Below are 17851 nucleotides of genomic sequence, written 5' to 3' on the forward strand. Positions count from 1 at the left end.
ATGGTTATGCGATCACGAGTTCAAGTTTCATGCCACTCCAAGAGGATGCTTTATAAACCTCAACATAAGTTTAAAACCATAATCATAGAGAAAAACTAATGGGCTTTCTAGTATAATCAACTTATTCTTTTTCTCCATATCCACCAAAGCAGTATCCTAACTTCATTGTTCAAAAATTATGACAGAGTTAAGGGTAATAGGACTTTCAAGGGGAGAAGTGATGGTGGAGAAAAGTTGAAAGTCTTTTCGGGTCAGCAACGATTGTTGTGGTTAAAGAACCCATTAATAACTACAACTGCTGCTACCTCAACTAGTGTTTTAGCTTCTCCCCACCACTACAATCACTCTCTTCTTGGAAGTCCTCTTGCATCCAACTCTGTTACAGATTTCAGACAATTACATTAAGGATATTGCTTTTGGTAGAGATAGATAAAAAGAATAAGTTCATTATGCTGCAAATCCCTTTTGTTTTTCCGTAGGATTATGGTCTCAAACTTATGTATAGGGTTTAAAAAGCATTCTCTTATGGTATCATGAAACTTGAACTTGTGACCACATAACTACCATCAACTAAGAGCTGTAGTTATATTTTAACCCGTGACCGTATAAACATTATTAACTGAGAGATTGAGTTGCAATGAGATGAGCTTATAAGGTAATGGTTTCATCCTGACATGGTAGATGAAATGTGTAGGTCTCTGAGCACTATTGCATTACTGTGAACTCAAATATACATAAAACTATCACAATGTCTACCTCAATCACAAATAAATTTCTCTCCAAATTTTCAACACCCAACAGAAAAAAAAGAAACAATTCTAGAGAGAGAAATAGAAAGACACATTTTATATTTTTCTCTCTAAAATCAGCCAATTTCCCTTAATATCCAAAAAATTGATCTAAATCTTAAATATTTTATAAATTTGGCATATACCTCAAATTTACCCACAAAAACATATAAGATACTTATTTACAAAAACATAAAATATTAAGAGTTATTTCAATAAATGCAGTATATAAAATGAATTATTTGCCAAAAAAAAATTAAAAAGAATAAAAAACCATACCTTGGGAAGTTGGTATAGAGTAATAGTATGTGACGTGAAAAGAAGAAACGGCGCCGTGACTGTGGAGTAAGAAAAATTAGGCAACACGTGTCAGATGTAAATTGCCCCACTTTCCTCACTTAGTTTTGTCGTGGACCGCACGCGTGACGACTATCGGTCAAATATCACACACAAAGAAAAAAAAGTACATCAAAGCTATGCTTTTTCTATTTATTACTCTTTGTTTATTATAAATTAATATATAAAAAATAAAATATAGAAAACGCAACCAATCCTTGTTGTCCACGTCATCAAGTTTACCAAGTAGGTATTGTTCATTTTTCTACGCGCCTCTCTCCCTCCTCTTTTGAAAAAAAAAAACAAGAAAATCTTAATTATTATTTTCTCTTTCGCTCTATGCACTGCGTACTGTTTCGTGTTCTGTTAGCTTTGCTCTGTTTTTTCGACATTTCTTTATTAATTTTCTTTTTAGTAATTTTATTTATTGTATATTAATAAATAGAATGTATTGGTTTGAAGTTTAAAGCTGCAACGGAATCACACCTATATAGAAAGTGTGTGCGCAGGTTAAGAGCATGCACACTCTTCCTAGTTTCAAGCAACTTACTTATTTTTTTTCTTTTTGGTATTATAAAGAGAGGAAATAATTGAAAATTTACAAGTTTTAAGCTATGGGTTTTGTTAATTTTATGATGATGGAGTAGAGGGGAGGAATCAAAGTGATGATGAGGATGGTGGGGTTTCATTGAAAGGTCTTTATCTTTTGAGAGAGAGAGAGAGAGAGAGAAGCTACTCAAATGTTATGGTCGGCGTGCTTTGATGCTGCTAACTGAAGAGGGAAGTGTTTTTTTTTTTGGTCATATCAAAAGGCCCACATAAGAAAAGATCTTTCTTTCCAGTGTTTGTTCCCTTTTCTTTGCAGGTTTTTGTTCCTTGATTTTGAACTTTGGTTCTGCTGTTGCCTGTTCTTGTTGTTGTTGAGGGTGAGAGAGGGGCTAAAAGGTTCCCTTTTCTGACCAATCGGGCTTTTTCTTTTTCCCTAGAGTTTCATCATATTCCTTTTTCCCTTTGCTAAATTGTCCATCTGTAAAAGATACAATACGTGATTTTGCTTGGGTGGGACTCAGACTCGGTGGAGCAATGGGAATGGGAATGGGAATTTGTTTCTTCTCTTTTTGGAAGTCCAGGGTCTGTTTTTCTTTAGTTTTTCAAACGAAGATGTAAAGGTGGGGTCTTTGCGTTGAGTTCTTATGGTTGGTGTGTATGGTAAAAGAGTCTAAAAAAGGAAGAATTGTTTTAGTAAGATGGGTTCTGTCGTTGAAGAGAAGATCAAACAAGGAGGTTTGGTTAATGTAGGTGCACAGTCCACTCTGCTTGAGGAAATGAAGCTATTGAAAGAAATGCAAGATCAATCTGGTTCGTCTTTTGTTGGTTTAGTTTTTTTCACAAATGTGTTCTTTAATCTTTTCCTTTCAGTTTTCATTCGATATCTCAAAGGTTCATGTTGCTAATGATTTGAAAGAACCATTGACGTTGCTTTCTTCAACGTAGAAGCTTACAATGAGAGATGTTAAGTCATTAATACTGGGTATTAATGGCGATTCATTTAAGTCTACAAAAGCGTAATAGGTAATCTCTGTGAAAGCATGTGTGATGGATTTGTTTCCTGACTGATCTCAGGTACCCGTAAGGCTATAAATTCCGAGTTATGGCATGCCTGTGCTGGTCCACTTGTTTCCTTGCCTCAGGTGGGAAGTCTTGTGTATTACTTTCCTCAAGGACATAGCGAACAGGTTTGCATTTATTTCTCATACTTGATATTTGCCTTCTTATTCTCCCCCTTTGACTTATCTCCCTGCCTTTCTTCTTTTTCTTACATTTTTGCCTTGTTTATTTTGTAGCATTCTTTAGCACTAACATAATGAGACCTTAGACTGATGACTGCTAAACATTCAACTTTCACAACCTGCTTTACTTTCTCTTATGTTTGCGTATTTTTGGTGTTTTAATTCATTGCATGAAGATATTGCAGTATATGAATTGCATTGTCACATCTTTGACTGAAACTTGGAAGGAGTTTGAGCCAATATATCACTTTGATAGCAGCCTAACCATTAGAGTGTGGTCTTATAATATCTGATAAAAAAACTTTACTAAAATCCCAAAAATACATTACAGCCTTTCAGTGAATTCTATTTTGTATTTAATGAAGAACCAAAGGACTAATGAGGGCTTTATTCTTTTGAGCAGGTAGCAGTGTCCACTAAAAGAATGGCGACTTCTCAAATTCCCAACTACCCAAATCTTCCATCTCAGTTAATGTGCCAAGTTCATAACGTTACATTACATGTGAGTCATTTTTATGCTCCTGCCATGTATATCCTTTCCAAAATAAACACTGATGTTTCTTCTTTGTAATCTTTGACAGGCAGACAGAGACACCGACGAAATATATGCCCAAATGAGTCTTCAACCAGTGAACTCTGTAAGCTTCTCTAGTTGAATAAATATGCATCTCCAAACTGTTATGGATTTACTATATATTCAGATGTGATAAAAAGAGGAGAAAAATCCCTTTTTGACATTATAACAATGTGCAAGGTTCTCATTTATAAAATTTTGCTTTGATTAGGAAAAAGATGTGTTCCCTATACCAGACTTTGGATTGAAGCTGAGCAAGCATCCTAATGAATTTTTCTGCAAAACTTTGACTGCAAGTGATACAAGTACACACGGTGGTTTTTCAGTGCCACGTAGAGCAGCTGAGAAGCTCTTTCCTTCATTGGTAAGGTTCTAATTGGTTGATCAAAGCATTGCAAGTATGCATGATCATTCAGGGACATTACTATTCATATTACTGTTTTTTAGGATTATTCCATGCAACCTCCAACGCAAGAGCTTGTTGTGAGAGATTTGCATGATAACACCTGGACGTTTCGTCATATATACCGTGGTAAGTGTTCTTTTGTTTATTTACCTTCTGCTTCAACGACTACTATAATTCATCAACTACAATCATGGAATCTGTTTAAAAGGAAAACTGGCAAGATCGGTTTTTATTGCTAGTTCTCATTGTAAAGCAGAATTGTTATGTATAAAAATATATGTTGACGGTGGGAACATGATCTTGAGTATAATATATGATGTTTTATACAGGGCAGCCGAAGCGACACCTTCTTACTACGGGGTGGAGTTTGTTTGTAGGATCAAAAAGACTTAGAGCTGGTGATTCCGTTCTCTTTATCAGGTATGCTATAGTCACATACTGGCATGTGTTTGGTGCAAGATATTTTTACCTGCTGAATTCATGATTATATCTTATTGTTGCAAGGGATGAGAAATCACAGTTATTGGTGGGTGTAAGGCGTGCTAATCGTCAACAAACCACATTGCCATCATCTGTTCTATCTGCTGATAGTATGCACATTGGTGTCCTTGCTGCCGCCGCTCATGCTGCTGCCAATAGAAGTCCATTCACAATTTTCTACAATCCAAGGTGTGCGAAAACATTCATATACCACCTCTTTCTCCCCTTGCGGTTCCTTTATCCATTTCGTGACAATGTTATCTCCTCTCTGCTTTTTGTAGAGCATGCCCTTCAGAATTTGTCATCCCTTTGCCTAGATACCGTAAATCTGTATATGGGTCTCAAGTCTCAGTCGGTATGAGGTTTGGAATGATGTTTGAAACGGAGGAGTCCGGGAAACGTAGGTAAGTTACTAAAATTTTCATCCCATCAACATTGCAGGGTCAAGGCATTACTTACGATTGGCGAGTTTCATATTGTTTTTTGACATATGTAAGATGATATAATTGTTGTAAAAATTGTTCTGCCTGAGAAGAAAATTTCTGTTTTCTCTACTGTGATGTGTGTTTGAGGAGAACGACATATATCTTTTAATGTTTCTGAAATTTGTGCAGATATATGGGTACAATAGTTGGTATTAGCGACTTGGATCCTCTAAGATGGCCTGGCTCGAAGTGGCGAAACCTTCAGGTTTGCTTTCTTCATCGAACTGAATATTGTTTGAGTAGTAGAGCTTTGGTTGCTGGTTGGTTTAAACATGGAACTTCTTGTATTTGTTCCGGGAACAGGTTGAATGGGATGAACCTGGATGTAATGATAAACAGAATAGGGTGAGCGCATGGGAAATCGAAACTCCTGAAAGCCTCTTTATTTTTCCTTCGTTAACTTCAAGTCTGAAGCGACCATTGTATCCTGGATTTTCAGGTAAGCTTCTGTGTGTGATTATTCAGTGGCGGGCAGCATTTTTAGATGCTTATGTTTGTGGCTGTTGTTTTCTATGCTCACAGCAGCAGAATCTGAATGGGGAAGCTTGATGAAAAGGCCCCTACTCCAGTTTCCTGAAAATGGAAACGGGAATCTTCCCTATTCAATGTCGAATTTATGTTCTGAACAATTGATGAAGATGATGTTGAAGCCTCAGCTTGTTAACCATCCTGGAATTTTTGCTTCCCCCTTACAACAAATCGCTGATGTAAAGGTACCTCCATTAGAAGAAATGAAGAACTTGCAGTCTAAAAGCCACCCAAAACCCCAGGTTATCCAATCAGAAAATATGTTGATAGAGAACCGAAATCTTTCCCACCCAGTCCCTGACCAACCTGATCCCATAACTTCAAATATGTCCAAAATCAATGCTAATGGGAACCCACATCCTGCAAATATTCTAACACAAGCTGGGACTGGGAGCAGTAATGAAAAATTAAAGTTGGATTCAAAGCATTCAGCCGAGCAGCTGACTTCGACATCGGAATGCAATGAGGAAAAATTGGTGGCAAGTACTGTAAACACAACTATGTCGAACCAACTTTCTTTCCCTACCCAGCCCCATATTCCACTCCAAGTGCAAAATAATCCCTGGTCGATTCAGTCACAGTTGGATTCGTCAGTCCTCCAAGCTCATCAAATGCTTGTATCCCAAGCTGATATTAGTACTTTAAACAGCTTTCTTCCTTTCTCAGACACTGATGAGTGGACGTCAAATCTTTCTTCTTGCCAACCTCTTTCTGGGGCATACAAATCACCTGGTCCGATACCAATGGTTGGGTTACAGGACTCTTCAGCTGTCTTTCCAGTTGAAACTGATGATTCGTTAACTACGGTGGGTGAGGAAATATGGGATCAAAAGCTGAATAATTGCAGAGTTTCATCCCAAGCAGACCAATTGGCTTCATTCACTGAGCAAGATCCATGCAGTCTTAATTCTGGTGGGGTGAGGGATTTGTCTGATGACAGCAACAATCAAAGTGGGATATATAGTAGCTGTCTTAACATTGATGTTAGCAATGGTTGCAGCACCGTGATTGATCCTTTTGTTTCCAGTGCCATTCTAGATGAGTTTTGCTCATTGAAAGATGCTGATTTTCAAAACCCTTCAGATTGTTTGGTTGGGAACTTTAGTTCTTGTCAGGATGTTCAGTCTCAGATTACCTCTGCTAGCCTTGCAGATTCTCAAGCTTTCTCTCGACAAGACTTGCCTGACAGCTCCGGTGGCAATATCGATTTTGATGACAGTGGCCTTCTGCAAAACAATTCCTGGAAGCAAACAGCTCCACGCGTTAGAACATATACAAAGGTATTATAATCTCAATTTAGAATTTTCTGGATATGAAAATTCTTGAGGCATCAAAGTAGAGTTATGCGCAGATTGCAAAGTTATAACTCTAATTGGTTCCTTGCTGACAGGTTCAGAAGGCAGGATCTGTAGGAAGGTCGATTGATGTCACGAGTTTTAAGAATTATGATGAACTAATCTCTGCAATAGAATGCATGTTTGGACTCAAGGGTCTGCTGGATGATCCCAGAGGTTCAGGCTGGAAATTGGTGTATGTGGATTATGAGAATGATGTTCTTCTCGTTGGAGACGATCCTTGGGAGTAAGTTTATCTGCAACCTTTCTACATTTCTTGGTTAGCAATCTTGTGACGTTAGCATTCACCTTCTAATGGGTGTGGTTTGGTATCTCTGCAGGGAATTTGTTGGGTGTGTTCGTTGCATCCGAATTCTATCCCCTACAGAAGTACAACAGATGAGTGAAGAAGGAATGAAGCTTCTCAACAGTGCTGCCACAGTGCAAGGCATCAATGGCTCTAACTCAGAAGGTTCCAATGCAAATGCTTAAAGAATCCACCAAGCTGAGTTATCATCGTGGTTCGGGATTTACCCAACAAAGCTCCATTGTTTATTTGGAGATTGAGAACGGTAGTGGAGTTTGGCATTCAATTAGTATCTCTGTAAGCCTTTGTAGAGATATGGAAATGTGATGTACGGATATTAAATTTACATTTTTCAGCAGGAAATGAACTTTCATCAAATAGTTGTACTAATCAGAACCTGAGCTATGGTGATGAGTGATGAGATATAATATATATTTCCATTATATCCTTAAGATTGTAGGTAGCATATGGCTTCAAAGACTTAAAACTGGAAGCTTGAGATTCAAGCATACAGTTGGAATCATGAAATTCAACCATTCAGATACAACTAAATATCATATGACTATCATAAAAACAACTTCAAGAATACAATATGAAAATTCCATTCCCCAATAGTTCTTTTCTTAATAATAACAAACATGAGCTAAAGTCCAGAGATTTTACGGGGAAAAAGGTTTTAGATTACAGAAGAGAGGCCATTGCAAGTCAGGAAAGGAAACAATTGCAGCTTTATTCCACCTTAGAATAAATGGATTTGCACAAGTTGTGTGGATGAAGGTAGAAATCTGAACAAAAAATTCCAACATCCACCATTTTCCGGGAAATCTTGGGTCATCAGATTCTTACAGGCTTCTGTAGAACAGCAGATAGATAAACTTGAGGTTTTCCAGAGCCAGCAGCATCAGTTTTCTCTCCTACAACCCATTTCAGCTTCTTGTACCCAAATCTTTCTATCAAACGAGTTAAAGCTCTCTTCTTTTCATCATCAGAACAATAAAAATTATCTAACCAAAATAAGCCACCTGCCCTTAATATACGATCTAAATCAAACATCAAGAACTCCAATTTTTCTGGCTTACCTTCAACATCTAACCCACTTGTGGCATGAACCAAATCAAACACATTATCATAAAAAGGGAACCTATGGTCCAAGCTCAAGAACAAGGGGAAAAGGCCTCTTGCAGCAATGAATTCACTATGTGGTGCATCAACATTCAAGGTGTTAGTAATCACAGTCACATTCCTCTCAGCCATTCTAGCAGCAAAATTCCCAGAACCACCTCCAATATCAAATCCAATTCTAATCCCACCACTCCCCAGAGCTAACACATCATCCATAACAAAATCATTCTTGCTTCTAGCCTTGACATATTTTTGAGTCTCATATCCGTTAGTCAAATTAAAGCAACCAACACAATCCCTACTCAATTTTTTACTATTCAAACAGTTGAAATTCTTGCAACCAAGACCACTCCAAGTAACGATCTTATCACTAACAGGTTTCCATAGAGAAACAGGTAAAGAAGTAAGACCTGGCTTAGGAACAGTCTTGGCAAAGCACCTCCTTCTCGGCAAAGGCTCACATCCCTTCAAGATTAGCTTTTGCGCAAGACTCCAGTCATCAGGACAAGGTCCAGAAACCTTGTAACTCATGTACTGGGACAACAAATCAGCAGATTTCTCACAAGAATGTCCCACAGAAGCCACCATCTCAGTGATCCCAGTTCTGGAATCCTTCCCCAAAGGAAGCTGATGATGTTGCAAAAACAACTTGAGCTCAGTAGCAAGATTGGGTCTTGAAAGATCAAGTGTGTCATAACCAAGGAGCTCTTTTTCCATTTGAGCAAGCTTCCTCTGAGAAGAATCGATCTCTTTTATAATCAAAGAGACATGTTGAGAGATCAGAGAGATGTTTCTGTGAGGATGGTGAAATGGGTTGTCTAAGTGTTGTTTTGGTGAAAACGTGAAGGCATATAAAGCAAAGAGATTGGTTGTAATAACTGAGAAAAGCATGAGAATGTTAACAGCTGAAGAACAAAGGGTTGCTCTCTTGAATCTAGCTGTTCCATCTCCAGTTTTCAGTGAAACCGAACCCATATCTTGCCTTTGCTTTTCTTTTCCTACCTCTTTGCTTCTATGCTAGAGAGTGAAGCCTAAAGCAAGAGTTGGGAAATAAATAAAAATGGGGTTTTTTAATCTTTTTGCGACTTAGATTTGTGAACTGGAAACAAGTTGAGATTAAAAAAAAAAAAAGACCATCTTTTTTATTACCACCTGTGCAAGGAAATTATGGATTTAAGACACTAACTCTGTGGAAAGCGAGTCTGTCGGTTGGCTTGGGTTTATTATAAAGATCAAATCTATAAAGTAAGCTATATCAACGGCTCCTAATTAGTTAGTATAAGAAATTGATAATATAGAGGTAATTTTTATCCGTACACGTGGCAGCATCAAGACAAAGAAAACATACCAGTAAAGCTACATAAAAATCTAATGGGCAATGGGCATCCTCGGTAGAGCTGGCAAACGGACCGATTTAGATGGGTTTATTTAGGACTAGAGTAGTTGGGATTTGGGTTTGGATAGAGCTAGGGGGGCTTTTACGGATTTAGATAATTTTAAATTTTTATAAATTTTAAATATTTAAATTTTAAATATAACAATTTATTCTACTTTTATATAATCACAACATAATTTAATTCTTATGAAAAATATAATTATATATATTTAATAAATTTATTTTATATAAAATAATTAAAGTGATTATTAAATGTAAAATTTATTATTTTATGATATTATATGAATTGACAAAAATATCTTTTATTGTTCATTATTATATTATCGACAATTGAATAGCCTTTTATCTTTTTTGTTAAATTTAAGCTAACACTCATATTTTAAAATATTTATTCCAAATCTCAAATATATTATATTAAACCCAAATTCAAATAATAAACTCTAAACTAATTATAGCCTAAATCTCAAGTCCAAAATAAAAAGAAATTAAATTCAATACCTAAACACAATTTAAAAAATAATATATTGTAATAATATTTTATGTGGTGGTAGTTATAATTATAAACTATACAAAATTACATATAACTATTGGTACTATATCTTTTATTATAATCTATAATATAATAATACTTATAAAATATATCATTTTATTATATAATACTATATCACATACTATAATAGTAGAGTAGTACACAATATATGAATTATTATCATATATTATTGTTTATCATACTGATAGAAATATGTTCTAAGTTTCTATACTTTTCCTACATTCGAAAGTTAACCAGCCTACTATATTGTATAATGTTATATCATATCATATAGTTTATAATATATTAATAGTTTATATATGCATCAATGATTAAAATTATAATATTATGTAATATTATATCTTTTATCATAATCTATAATATAATAGTTATATATAATAGTAGTACATTATTATTAAATATTATTGTTCATTATTATAATAGTTGAAATATGCTCTAAACCCCTATATTTTTCATACATTTAAAAGTTAGTCTTTCTACTATTTTATATAATGCTATATCATATCATATATTAATAATTTATATACATACATCGATGATTAAACATTATAATATCATATAATATTATACCTTTTATTATAATCTATAGTATAATAATAGTTACATATATATTAATATTTTTAGTAATAGTCAGGGGCGGATGGTTTCACGAGTTAAGAGGGCCATTTTAAAAACTTTTAATTAGTATATATGTTTATAGTTAAATCAATAAATTAGCCTTCAATAATTTAAAACAAATATTATTATATATTAAATTAAATTACTAATAAAAATAAAATTTATAATTTTGTTTATAATTTAATTGGGTTGTCATGAAATTTAAGTCATAAACATGTAATTTTAAACTAATTTTATTTTAGCTTTCTTAACGTTTCACTCAAAAATTATTTATTTATTCATTTAAACTTCAAGTTCTTAGCAAACATTCCAAATAAAAACACTTTCCATTGAAGTTGAGGTTTGCAAAATTTGTATTTTTTAATTGTAATTTTGTTGTTTTATTTGCTTTCTAATTATATTTTTATTTGTAGCATAATAAACTCATTATAAATAGGATTAGATTTCACAAATTTAAAGTAAAGATAAAGGAAGGAGACAACCATTCTATTTAGCAAAATTGTAAGTGTATTTTTTTAATAATGTTTTTAATTGTCAATTTCTATTTTCCATGACCCACTCAACTCAAGAAAATGACAAATAAGTTTAAATTTCATGACATATATTTTTTAATAATTTTAAAATTTTAAATAAAAGTAAATAGAATAAAAAACATTACGAGTTTGTATAAAAAAATTATGAATTGTTGGCTAAAAGCATCATTTCAAAGGGTGTTTATTTGATGATTAATAATTTTAGCTTTATAAAGTAGTAGGTGTATATATTTAATATCCTACAAAACTTATAATGCAGTGGATGTATATATTTAGTAAGTTTGTATATATACACACATACAAATATAAAGTTTTATATATTCCCAACTTGCGATGCAGTGGAATTGCTATTATGTTTCTCATTGGAAGCAAAATAAGGCATATATAAAAATTTAAACTAATATATATGGTTATAGGTTGTGTGAATTTATTGTTCATGGGAAAGAAAAAAGCAAACACTATTTTTTTTTGGAAAGAAAGATGTCGATACTATAAAAAAAAGTATTCCATCCAAATCTCCTAGGCTTGAGCATCAAAGTTGTACTCAATCTCTTTCGAAATCTCTGCCTGTCAGCATTAAAGAAGTTAACTATCCTCTTATAGAATATTATCCGGGGTTACGTCACTAGTGTGGAAATATCCAGTTAATCAATGAGATGAAGTGTGACGAGCTTACTTGAGAGTAGGTCCATATCAAATTCATCTCTCTAGCTATCTGTGGAAATATGCCTTGCATTTTGACCAAAACAGTGAGTGATATCGCAACGAGGGAAGACTCCTCGTCCTGATAAGCAGCCAACTTCACGACGAGAAGAAGACTTTCATCATGGTGACGCGATCATTCTTCATCCCGACGACCAAACGCCACGTCACAATGTGATGATGTATTCCTTAAGTTTCTTCTCTCAGTTAAACTCTATTTTAATTTCCTACTTAAACTCTGATTAACCTAGGGATATTCTAGTCATAAAAGCTATGAATTTCAGCCTATAAATAGGCCATAGTTACTCTAGGTTTAGAACAACAAAAAATATTAAGATTGAGAGAATTTTGTTCTTTGAGTTTGAAGGTTTCTTTTTCGGGGTTTCAAGTTTCTTTGTTTTGATTCACTCCATCTTTTGTACTCTTTTTCTATTTAGTGAAATGTCCTTTTGCTCGTGGTTTTTTATCCTCATTTGAGGAGTTTTTCCATGTAAAATTTGTGTTCAATCTTTTTAATTTTCTACTTTGTTTACTTGTTCGTTGCATACATGGGTTAATTCCCTACTGTTAGAGTATGCCCAAAGACCAATCATGAGATAATTGTTGTAATCAAATACTCATTTTACCTTGATTGTTAATATAAGGCATTGCCATTGTTATTTGAGTTCCTTTTTTTGTCTGTGTAAATAAATCGATTAATAATAAAGTCCTGAGAATAATATGATTATTCTTAAAAGGTCTTTAGTCAAGTATTATTGTAGGCTTGGACAATAATAATGCATTGGGACTAATGTGTAGTTGATTGATGATAAAGTGTTTTTATTGACACAGAAATGTCAAAATCAATACATGAGTATGTGTTAGAGAATAACATATTAGACTGACCTGCTATGAGTATGTTTCTTGGATTATTATGTAATAGTCACAACATTACTCATAGTGATAACTATGTATAAGATCCTCAGACTTGAGATCATCATTGTCCCAACATTGTGAGTCGTATATTTTGATACAGTCAAACGTCTACCGAAACATGTTGTACTATAAAGATTGATGTTGGGTATGCCACAATCTATGTAGTGAGATATGATTGATCAAGATAGAGTTTGTCCCTTCTACATAGTGGAAGCAATATCTTAGGCCACTTGATGGAGTGAAACTAGAAATGCATGACCATGCTCAAATAATTTGATATGAGATATCACACTTATTTTTTTATTGTAGTCTACTCAGAATATCAAGAAATATGAGATTGAGCTATACAAGTGTGACTATTCCATGATTTGTGTCCAATTTAAATATAAATGATAAAAGAATATAATACATGAAAAATTTATCACAGAAAGGTTATGTCGAATCACGACTTCTTATAACTTTGGTAGCAATGATGCATTGCTAGATGCCACTCATTACTTGTAACATTATAAATGTTCTAGAATTACAACTAACGCTACAAGAGCCTACAGGGTCACACTGTAACGACCCGATAGTCAAGGGTGTCAGAAAGTGTATTCCCGGGACTCCATTCTCGTAAATTAGACTTGTAAATATTTTTAATAAATATTTACGAAGCTAGTTGTGTAGTTAATTAGGTTTCGATTAAGTGAATTTGCTTGAATTAAAAGTAATTAGGTATAAGAACTAAATTGTGTATAGGGTAAAAGTTGAATTATAAATTAAAAATAAATTAAAGGGCCAATGTAGTAATTATACCTATGTTATAATAATTAAATTTAAAATATGAAATCTTAATAATTAAGTAAATGTATATATATTATAATAATAAATTAAAGTATAATAATAAAAGTTAGTATAATAAAAAAAATAAAGAAATAAAGAAAGATAAAGCCATACAAATTAGAAAGAAAAGAAAGAAAGAAAAAGAAAGGAGAAAGGAGAAAGACGCATGGCCAAGGGCTCCAATTTTTTAAAGTTTAATTGGTTAGTTAATTTAGTCCATTTTCTTGTAATTTTTATGTTTCTGGAATCACGGTACCTAAGGTTACCCGACCCATGTTGAAATTTTAGCAATTATTAAGTTTTTAAGTGTTGTCAATGTTGAATAATTTTAGTATTAGGGATTAAATTGATAGATTTTTAAGTTAGAAATGGAAAATGATTAAATTGTAGAATAAATTGTAAAATTTGAGTATTACGGACTAAATTGTGAAAAATTTAAAATTTAGGGGTTTAAGTGAAAATAGGGAGTTAAATTTAGTTTAAAGTGGAATTTTTATGAAAATATAGAATTAAATGTGAAGAATAAAAATTAGTCTCAGTTTAGGGACTAAATTGGAATTTAGACAAATATTGAGTAAAAATTGAAATATTCAATATTCAATATTCAAGATTCAAGATTCAATATGAAATTTAAATTTTATTGTATTGATGAATTTTAATTGTTTTAATTCCGTAGCTAACGTTGTACCGGAATCCTCGACTAAAAACAGGAAAGATAAAATCGACATGGAATAGCTCAGAATTCATGGTTTGTATTTCTATAATTCGAACTTAGTTGTTAATTGTTATAATTCAATTTAATGTATATGGTAAGTGTTGAGGTGAGTAATTGACATTTTGATAATTGATTGAAATGGATTGAATTTGTAGATACATATTGAATGTATTAATTATTGAATTGAAATGAATATATATGTTAATGTAAAAGTTGGATATTGATTATTATAGATTGAACTTAATTCATATATATATATGTGATTATATGAAAAGTTAATATTGGATATTGGTTATATCTGAAATGTGAAATTAAACCCTATTAACTGTATTGGGTTGAGTTGGATATAGATGACATGCCATAGGATAGGAAGAGTTCAGGGATTTCTTCGACTTCGAGTATATGAGGCACTACGTGCCAATTTCCTTCGATTTAACCAATGAGATACTTGGTGTCAAATTTATATAGCGCTAGGCGCATATTACTTCGGATTTATCCGATGAGGCACTAGGTGCCAAATTGGTGTGTTCGTTGGATCCGTGTACCCGTTCAAGTCTGAGTCGTGTTAATAGGGGTAATTAAATAAAATGGTACTATGATTGATATTGGATGATATTGTATGTGAGTTGAAGATAAGATTTTGATTTAAAACATTAAAAAAATGAAATACATGAGTTATGTACTCATGAATTGGATATGGAATGGTAATGTTATTGTTTAAATGATATGTGGACCAAATTGTGAAAAACTATTATATAGCAAGCGATGAGAATTGAGTATGGTATGGAATGATGTATTCATGAGTTGAGTATTGAATGGCTAATACCATTGTACAAATAAATGTGGTTTGATATGTAAATAACTATTTATATAGCAATTGTGTGAATTGGGACATTGTTTAACAAATGAAATATGATAGCATATGATAGTCATGATACTGGACATTAATATGTGCTTAAAATTCAATTGTGCATATTATATTATCTTTTTTTTAAATATTTAGATTATAGAAATATCACTGAGTTTTACTCAGCGTACGATTTTATTTTTTCCATGCACAGATTAGGTACTTCACTTTTGATCGCCAATTCAGCATCCAACAACGATCCCGAACTCAAATATGGTGATGTTTATCTTTTGTGTCAGCATGTACCTAGGACGTCTAAATGATAGTTATTTTGTGGATGGATTATAAATGTAATGTTGGTTTGGTATATACATATAAACATGTGTTTGTGTTTGAAGCCATATTATCGCATGGTAAATTGAACCAAATCTAGATATGTCCATGTAAATTTAAGTTAATGTTTTAGGTAGTTTTGAGTTAGGGCAAATTGATGAATTTTGACATGAATATAATTTTAATTTGGTTGATGTTTTGATGATATAAATGTAGTACCAATGAGGGTACATTGGTTAGACACCTAGGATGATTGTTTTGGTAGGCTTTGAATGTGTTTGATCGTGTTTTGAACATGTTAAACGAATGATTTTTGAGTTGTTTAATGTCCAAGCTTGTAGGAAATTGTAAATTTGTTGTTTAAGGCACATTTTAGGTCTACATGGCTAGACACACGGGCGTATGACGTCTCACACGGCTAGCACACGGGCGTGCGAGGCCATTTCAAAGGGTACACGGCTTGGCACACAGACGTGTGGCTTGGCCGTGTGACCTAAGTCAGAGAGTTACATGGTCACATATAGGCTGGGACAGGGCCGTGTGTCCCTACTTCGAATGCCCACATGGCCAGACACTTGAGCATGTGACTGGCTACATGGTCGTGTGAAATCTACAGTTAAAAATTTTCTAACTTTTTCCAAAAATTTTCAAATGTTCCTGATTTAGTCTCAAATTGTTTCTAAAGTGTTTTCAAACTCTCAAAGGCTTAATAAGAGACTCTATGCATGTTAATGATGAATCATTTTATTATTTTTGAAATATTTGAAATGAATGATTAGATTACGATTATTTGGTAATGTCCCGAAACCCTATTCTGGCGACGGATACGGGTTAGGATTGTTACACACACCCTATGGTTGAAGTGAACATAATCCAAACACAATTGGTATTGTATTTAGCGGTCACATTAATTAATGATGAATTAATTTAATTTGACAGTTAAATATTGAACGCATTATATGTATAAACTTGTTGTATACAAATAGAGAACATAGTTAAATTAAATATATGAATTTGATTCATATAAAAATATTAACTGAATATAGTTAACTAAATTATTAAAATAAATAATTATAATAATTTCAATAAAAGATTAAAACATGGAAGTTAATATTCTTATGGAAAGGGTATGATGTTTTAATACTTTCCATATGTTTCTCTAAAGGGATAATTCTTTTTTTATATGATATTAAATAAAAGGAATTGAATCCCTAATTTTGTGATGTGTTACCAAGGAAAAAATATTGAAAAGGGTTTAGCAACCAATTTCGTCAATTCTCTTTGAGAGGTTCAAAGAGAGTTTGTTGTTTGTTTTTTGACTGGGTGGACTACCTAGAGACCAAGATGGTTTTGTTGCGGCTTGGGATTGACATTGTGTAAGGGGATTGAATAGAAAAAGGTATATCTTCAACCCTATTTTAACCTGATTCCTTCATCGTACTTGGATACATGGTTGATGATCACCATAATTTCTTTTTGCTGCGCCACGGGATGTACAAACATTTTGATCTACCACAATTCGTTGTGGTAAATTAAGGTCTTTCTAGAACTCGACGAGCTTGTTTTATAGCATTTTTATGTGTTTTTATTTCGTTTTCACTTTTTTATTGCTTTTTTTTAAAATTATGTAAAATAAGTGTTTTTACGCAATTTTGAGTTATGTTAGGACTTAAAGGGCCACTATGGGCCTAAGGATGATCTAACGACTCTATTTAGTGTGTAGGACACTATTTTCAGGTTTAGAAGGCAATGGACTACCTTCTTATTTTATTTGATTGTTTTCGATTGTTAAATTGGTTGATTTTTCATTTAAATAAATTTTAGGTTAATTATATAAATTGATGTTTATTTAAGTTTTTGTAATATAATTCTAAATTGGTACTATTTAGACTTATTAGTGTAGAAAATTAATTTCGGTTTAATTTAACATCCCTTAAGTACGATCCTCAGAATACTTCCTAGAGTGTTTCGTTGTAACATTCTTCTATATTACAATTTAACCCGTATATTTGCGGACGTTGTTGTTTAATTAATTATCTATTTTGCTGTAATATTTCCAGTCTAGGCGTTTGCACGTCTGGCAGCAATCACATTCCAATAGTGGTATCAGAGCTACTTGTACTATATGAATTCGGGATTAAACTGATTAGTTGATGCGATTATATGAGATACTGCTATATGATTTGATTTACTCGATTTGTTTTATGCATATATGATACGTGTAATCTGTTTAATAAACTATGTATGATTAATCTGTTAAACCTATG

At 33.1% G+C, this 17851-nt stretch overlaps 2 protein-coding genes across 3 annotated transcripts; one reads left to right on the forward strand and one right to left on the reverse strand.

Moving 5' to 3' along the window:
* The first annotated feature begins 1417 nt into the window (after positions 1-1417).
* Positions 1418-7471, forward strand: LOC107922066 (auxin response factor 5). 2 transcript variants are annotated; one of them, XM_016851898.2, is made up of 14 exons: positions 1418-2483; positions 2748-2860; positions 3318-3416; positions 3496-3552; positions 3700-3852; positions 3936-4020; positions 4224-4314; positions 4399-4563; positions 4656-4778; positions 4989-5064; positions 5163-5298; positions 5382-6667; positions 6778-6968; positions 7063-7471. In XM_016851898.2, exons 1-14 carry the CDS (start codon positions 2372-2374, stop codon positions 7211-7213), a joined length of 2838 nt encoding a protein of 945 aa, XP_016707387.1. In that variant the 5' UTR covers positions 1418-2371; the 3' UTR covers positions 7214-7471. The 2 variants fall into 2 exon arrangements, with proteins under 2 accessions (XP_016707387.1, XP_040943172.1); XM_041087238.1 differs by having other exon boundaries at positions 1597-2483; positions 5385-6667.
* Positions 7472-7570: 99 nt separating this feature from the next.
* Positions 7571-9343, reverse strand: LOC107922067 (probable methyltransferase At1g29790). Its single transcript, XM_016851899.2, has one exon. It carries the CDS (start codon positions 9123-9125, stop codon positions 7863-7865), a length of 1263 nt encoding a protein of 420 aa, XP_016707388.1. The 5' UTR covers positions 9126-9343; the 3' UTR covers positions 7571-7862.
* Positions 9344-17851: the final 8508 nt, after the last annotated feature.

This window comes from Gossypium hirsutum, chromosome D01 (assembly GCF_007990345.1).
Source record: "Gossypium hirsutum isolate 1008001.06 chromosome D01, Gossypium_hirsutum_v2.1, whole genome shotgun sequence".
NCBI classification, from domain to species: Eukaryota; Viridiplantae; Streptophyta; class Magnoliopsida; order Malvales; family Malvaceae; genus Gossypium; species Gossypium hirsutum.

Bases quoted from the DNA above. Each gene is read 5' to 3' on its own strand.
- LOC107922066 (XM_016851898.2), top strand. From the start codon at position 2,372: ATGGGTTCTGTCGTTGAAGAGAAGATCAAACAAGGAGGTTTGGTTAAT. The intron at 3,417-3,495 runs GTGAGTCATTTT...AATCTTTGACAG, and splicing joins TTCATAACGTTACATTACAT to GCAGACAGAGACACCGACGA. The intron at 5,299-5,381 runs GTAAGCTTCTGT...CTATGCTCACAG, and splicing joins ATTGTATCCTGGATTTTCAG to CAGCAGAATCTGAATGGGGA.
- LOC107922067 (XM_016851899.2), bottom strand. From the start codon at position 9,125: ATGGGTTCGGTTTCACTGAAAACTGGAGATGGAACAGCTAGATTCAAG.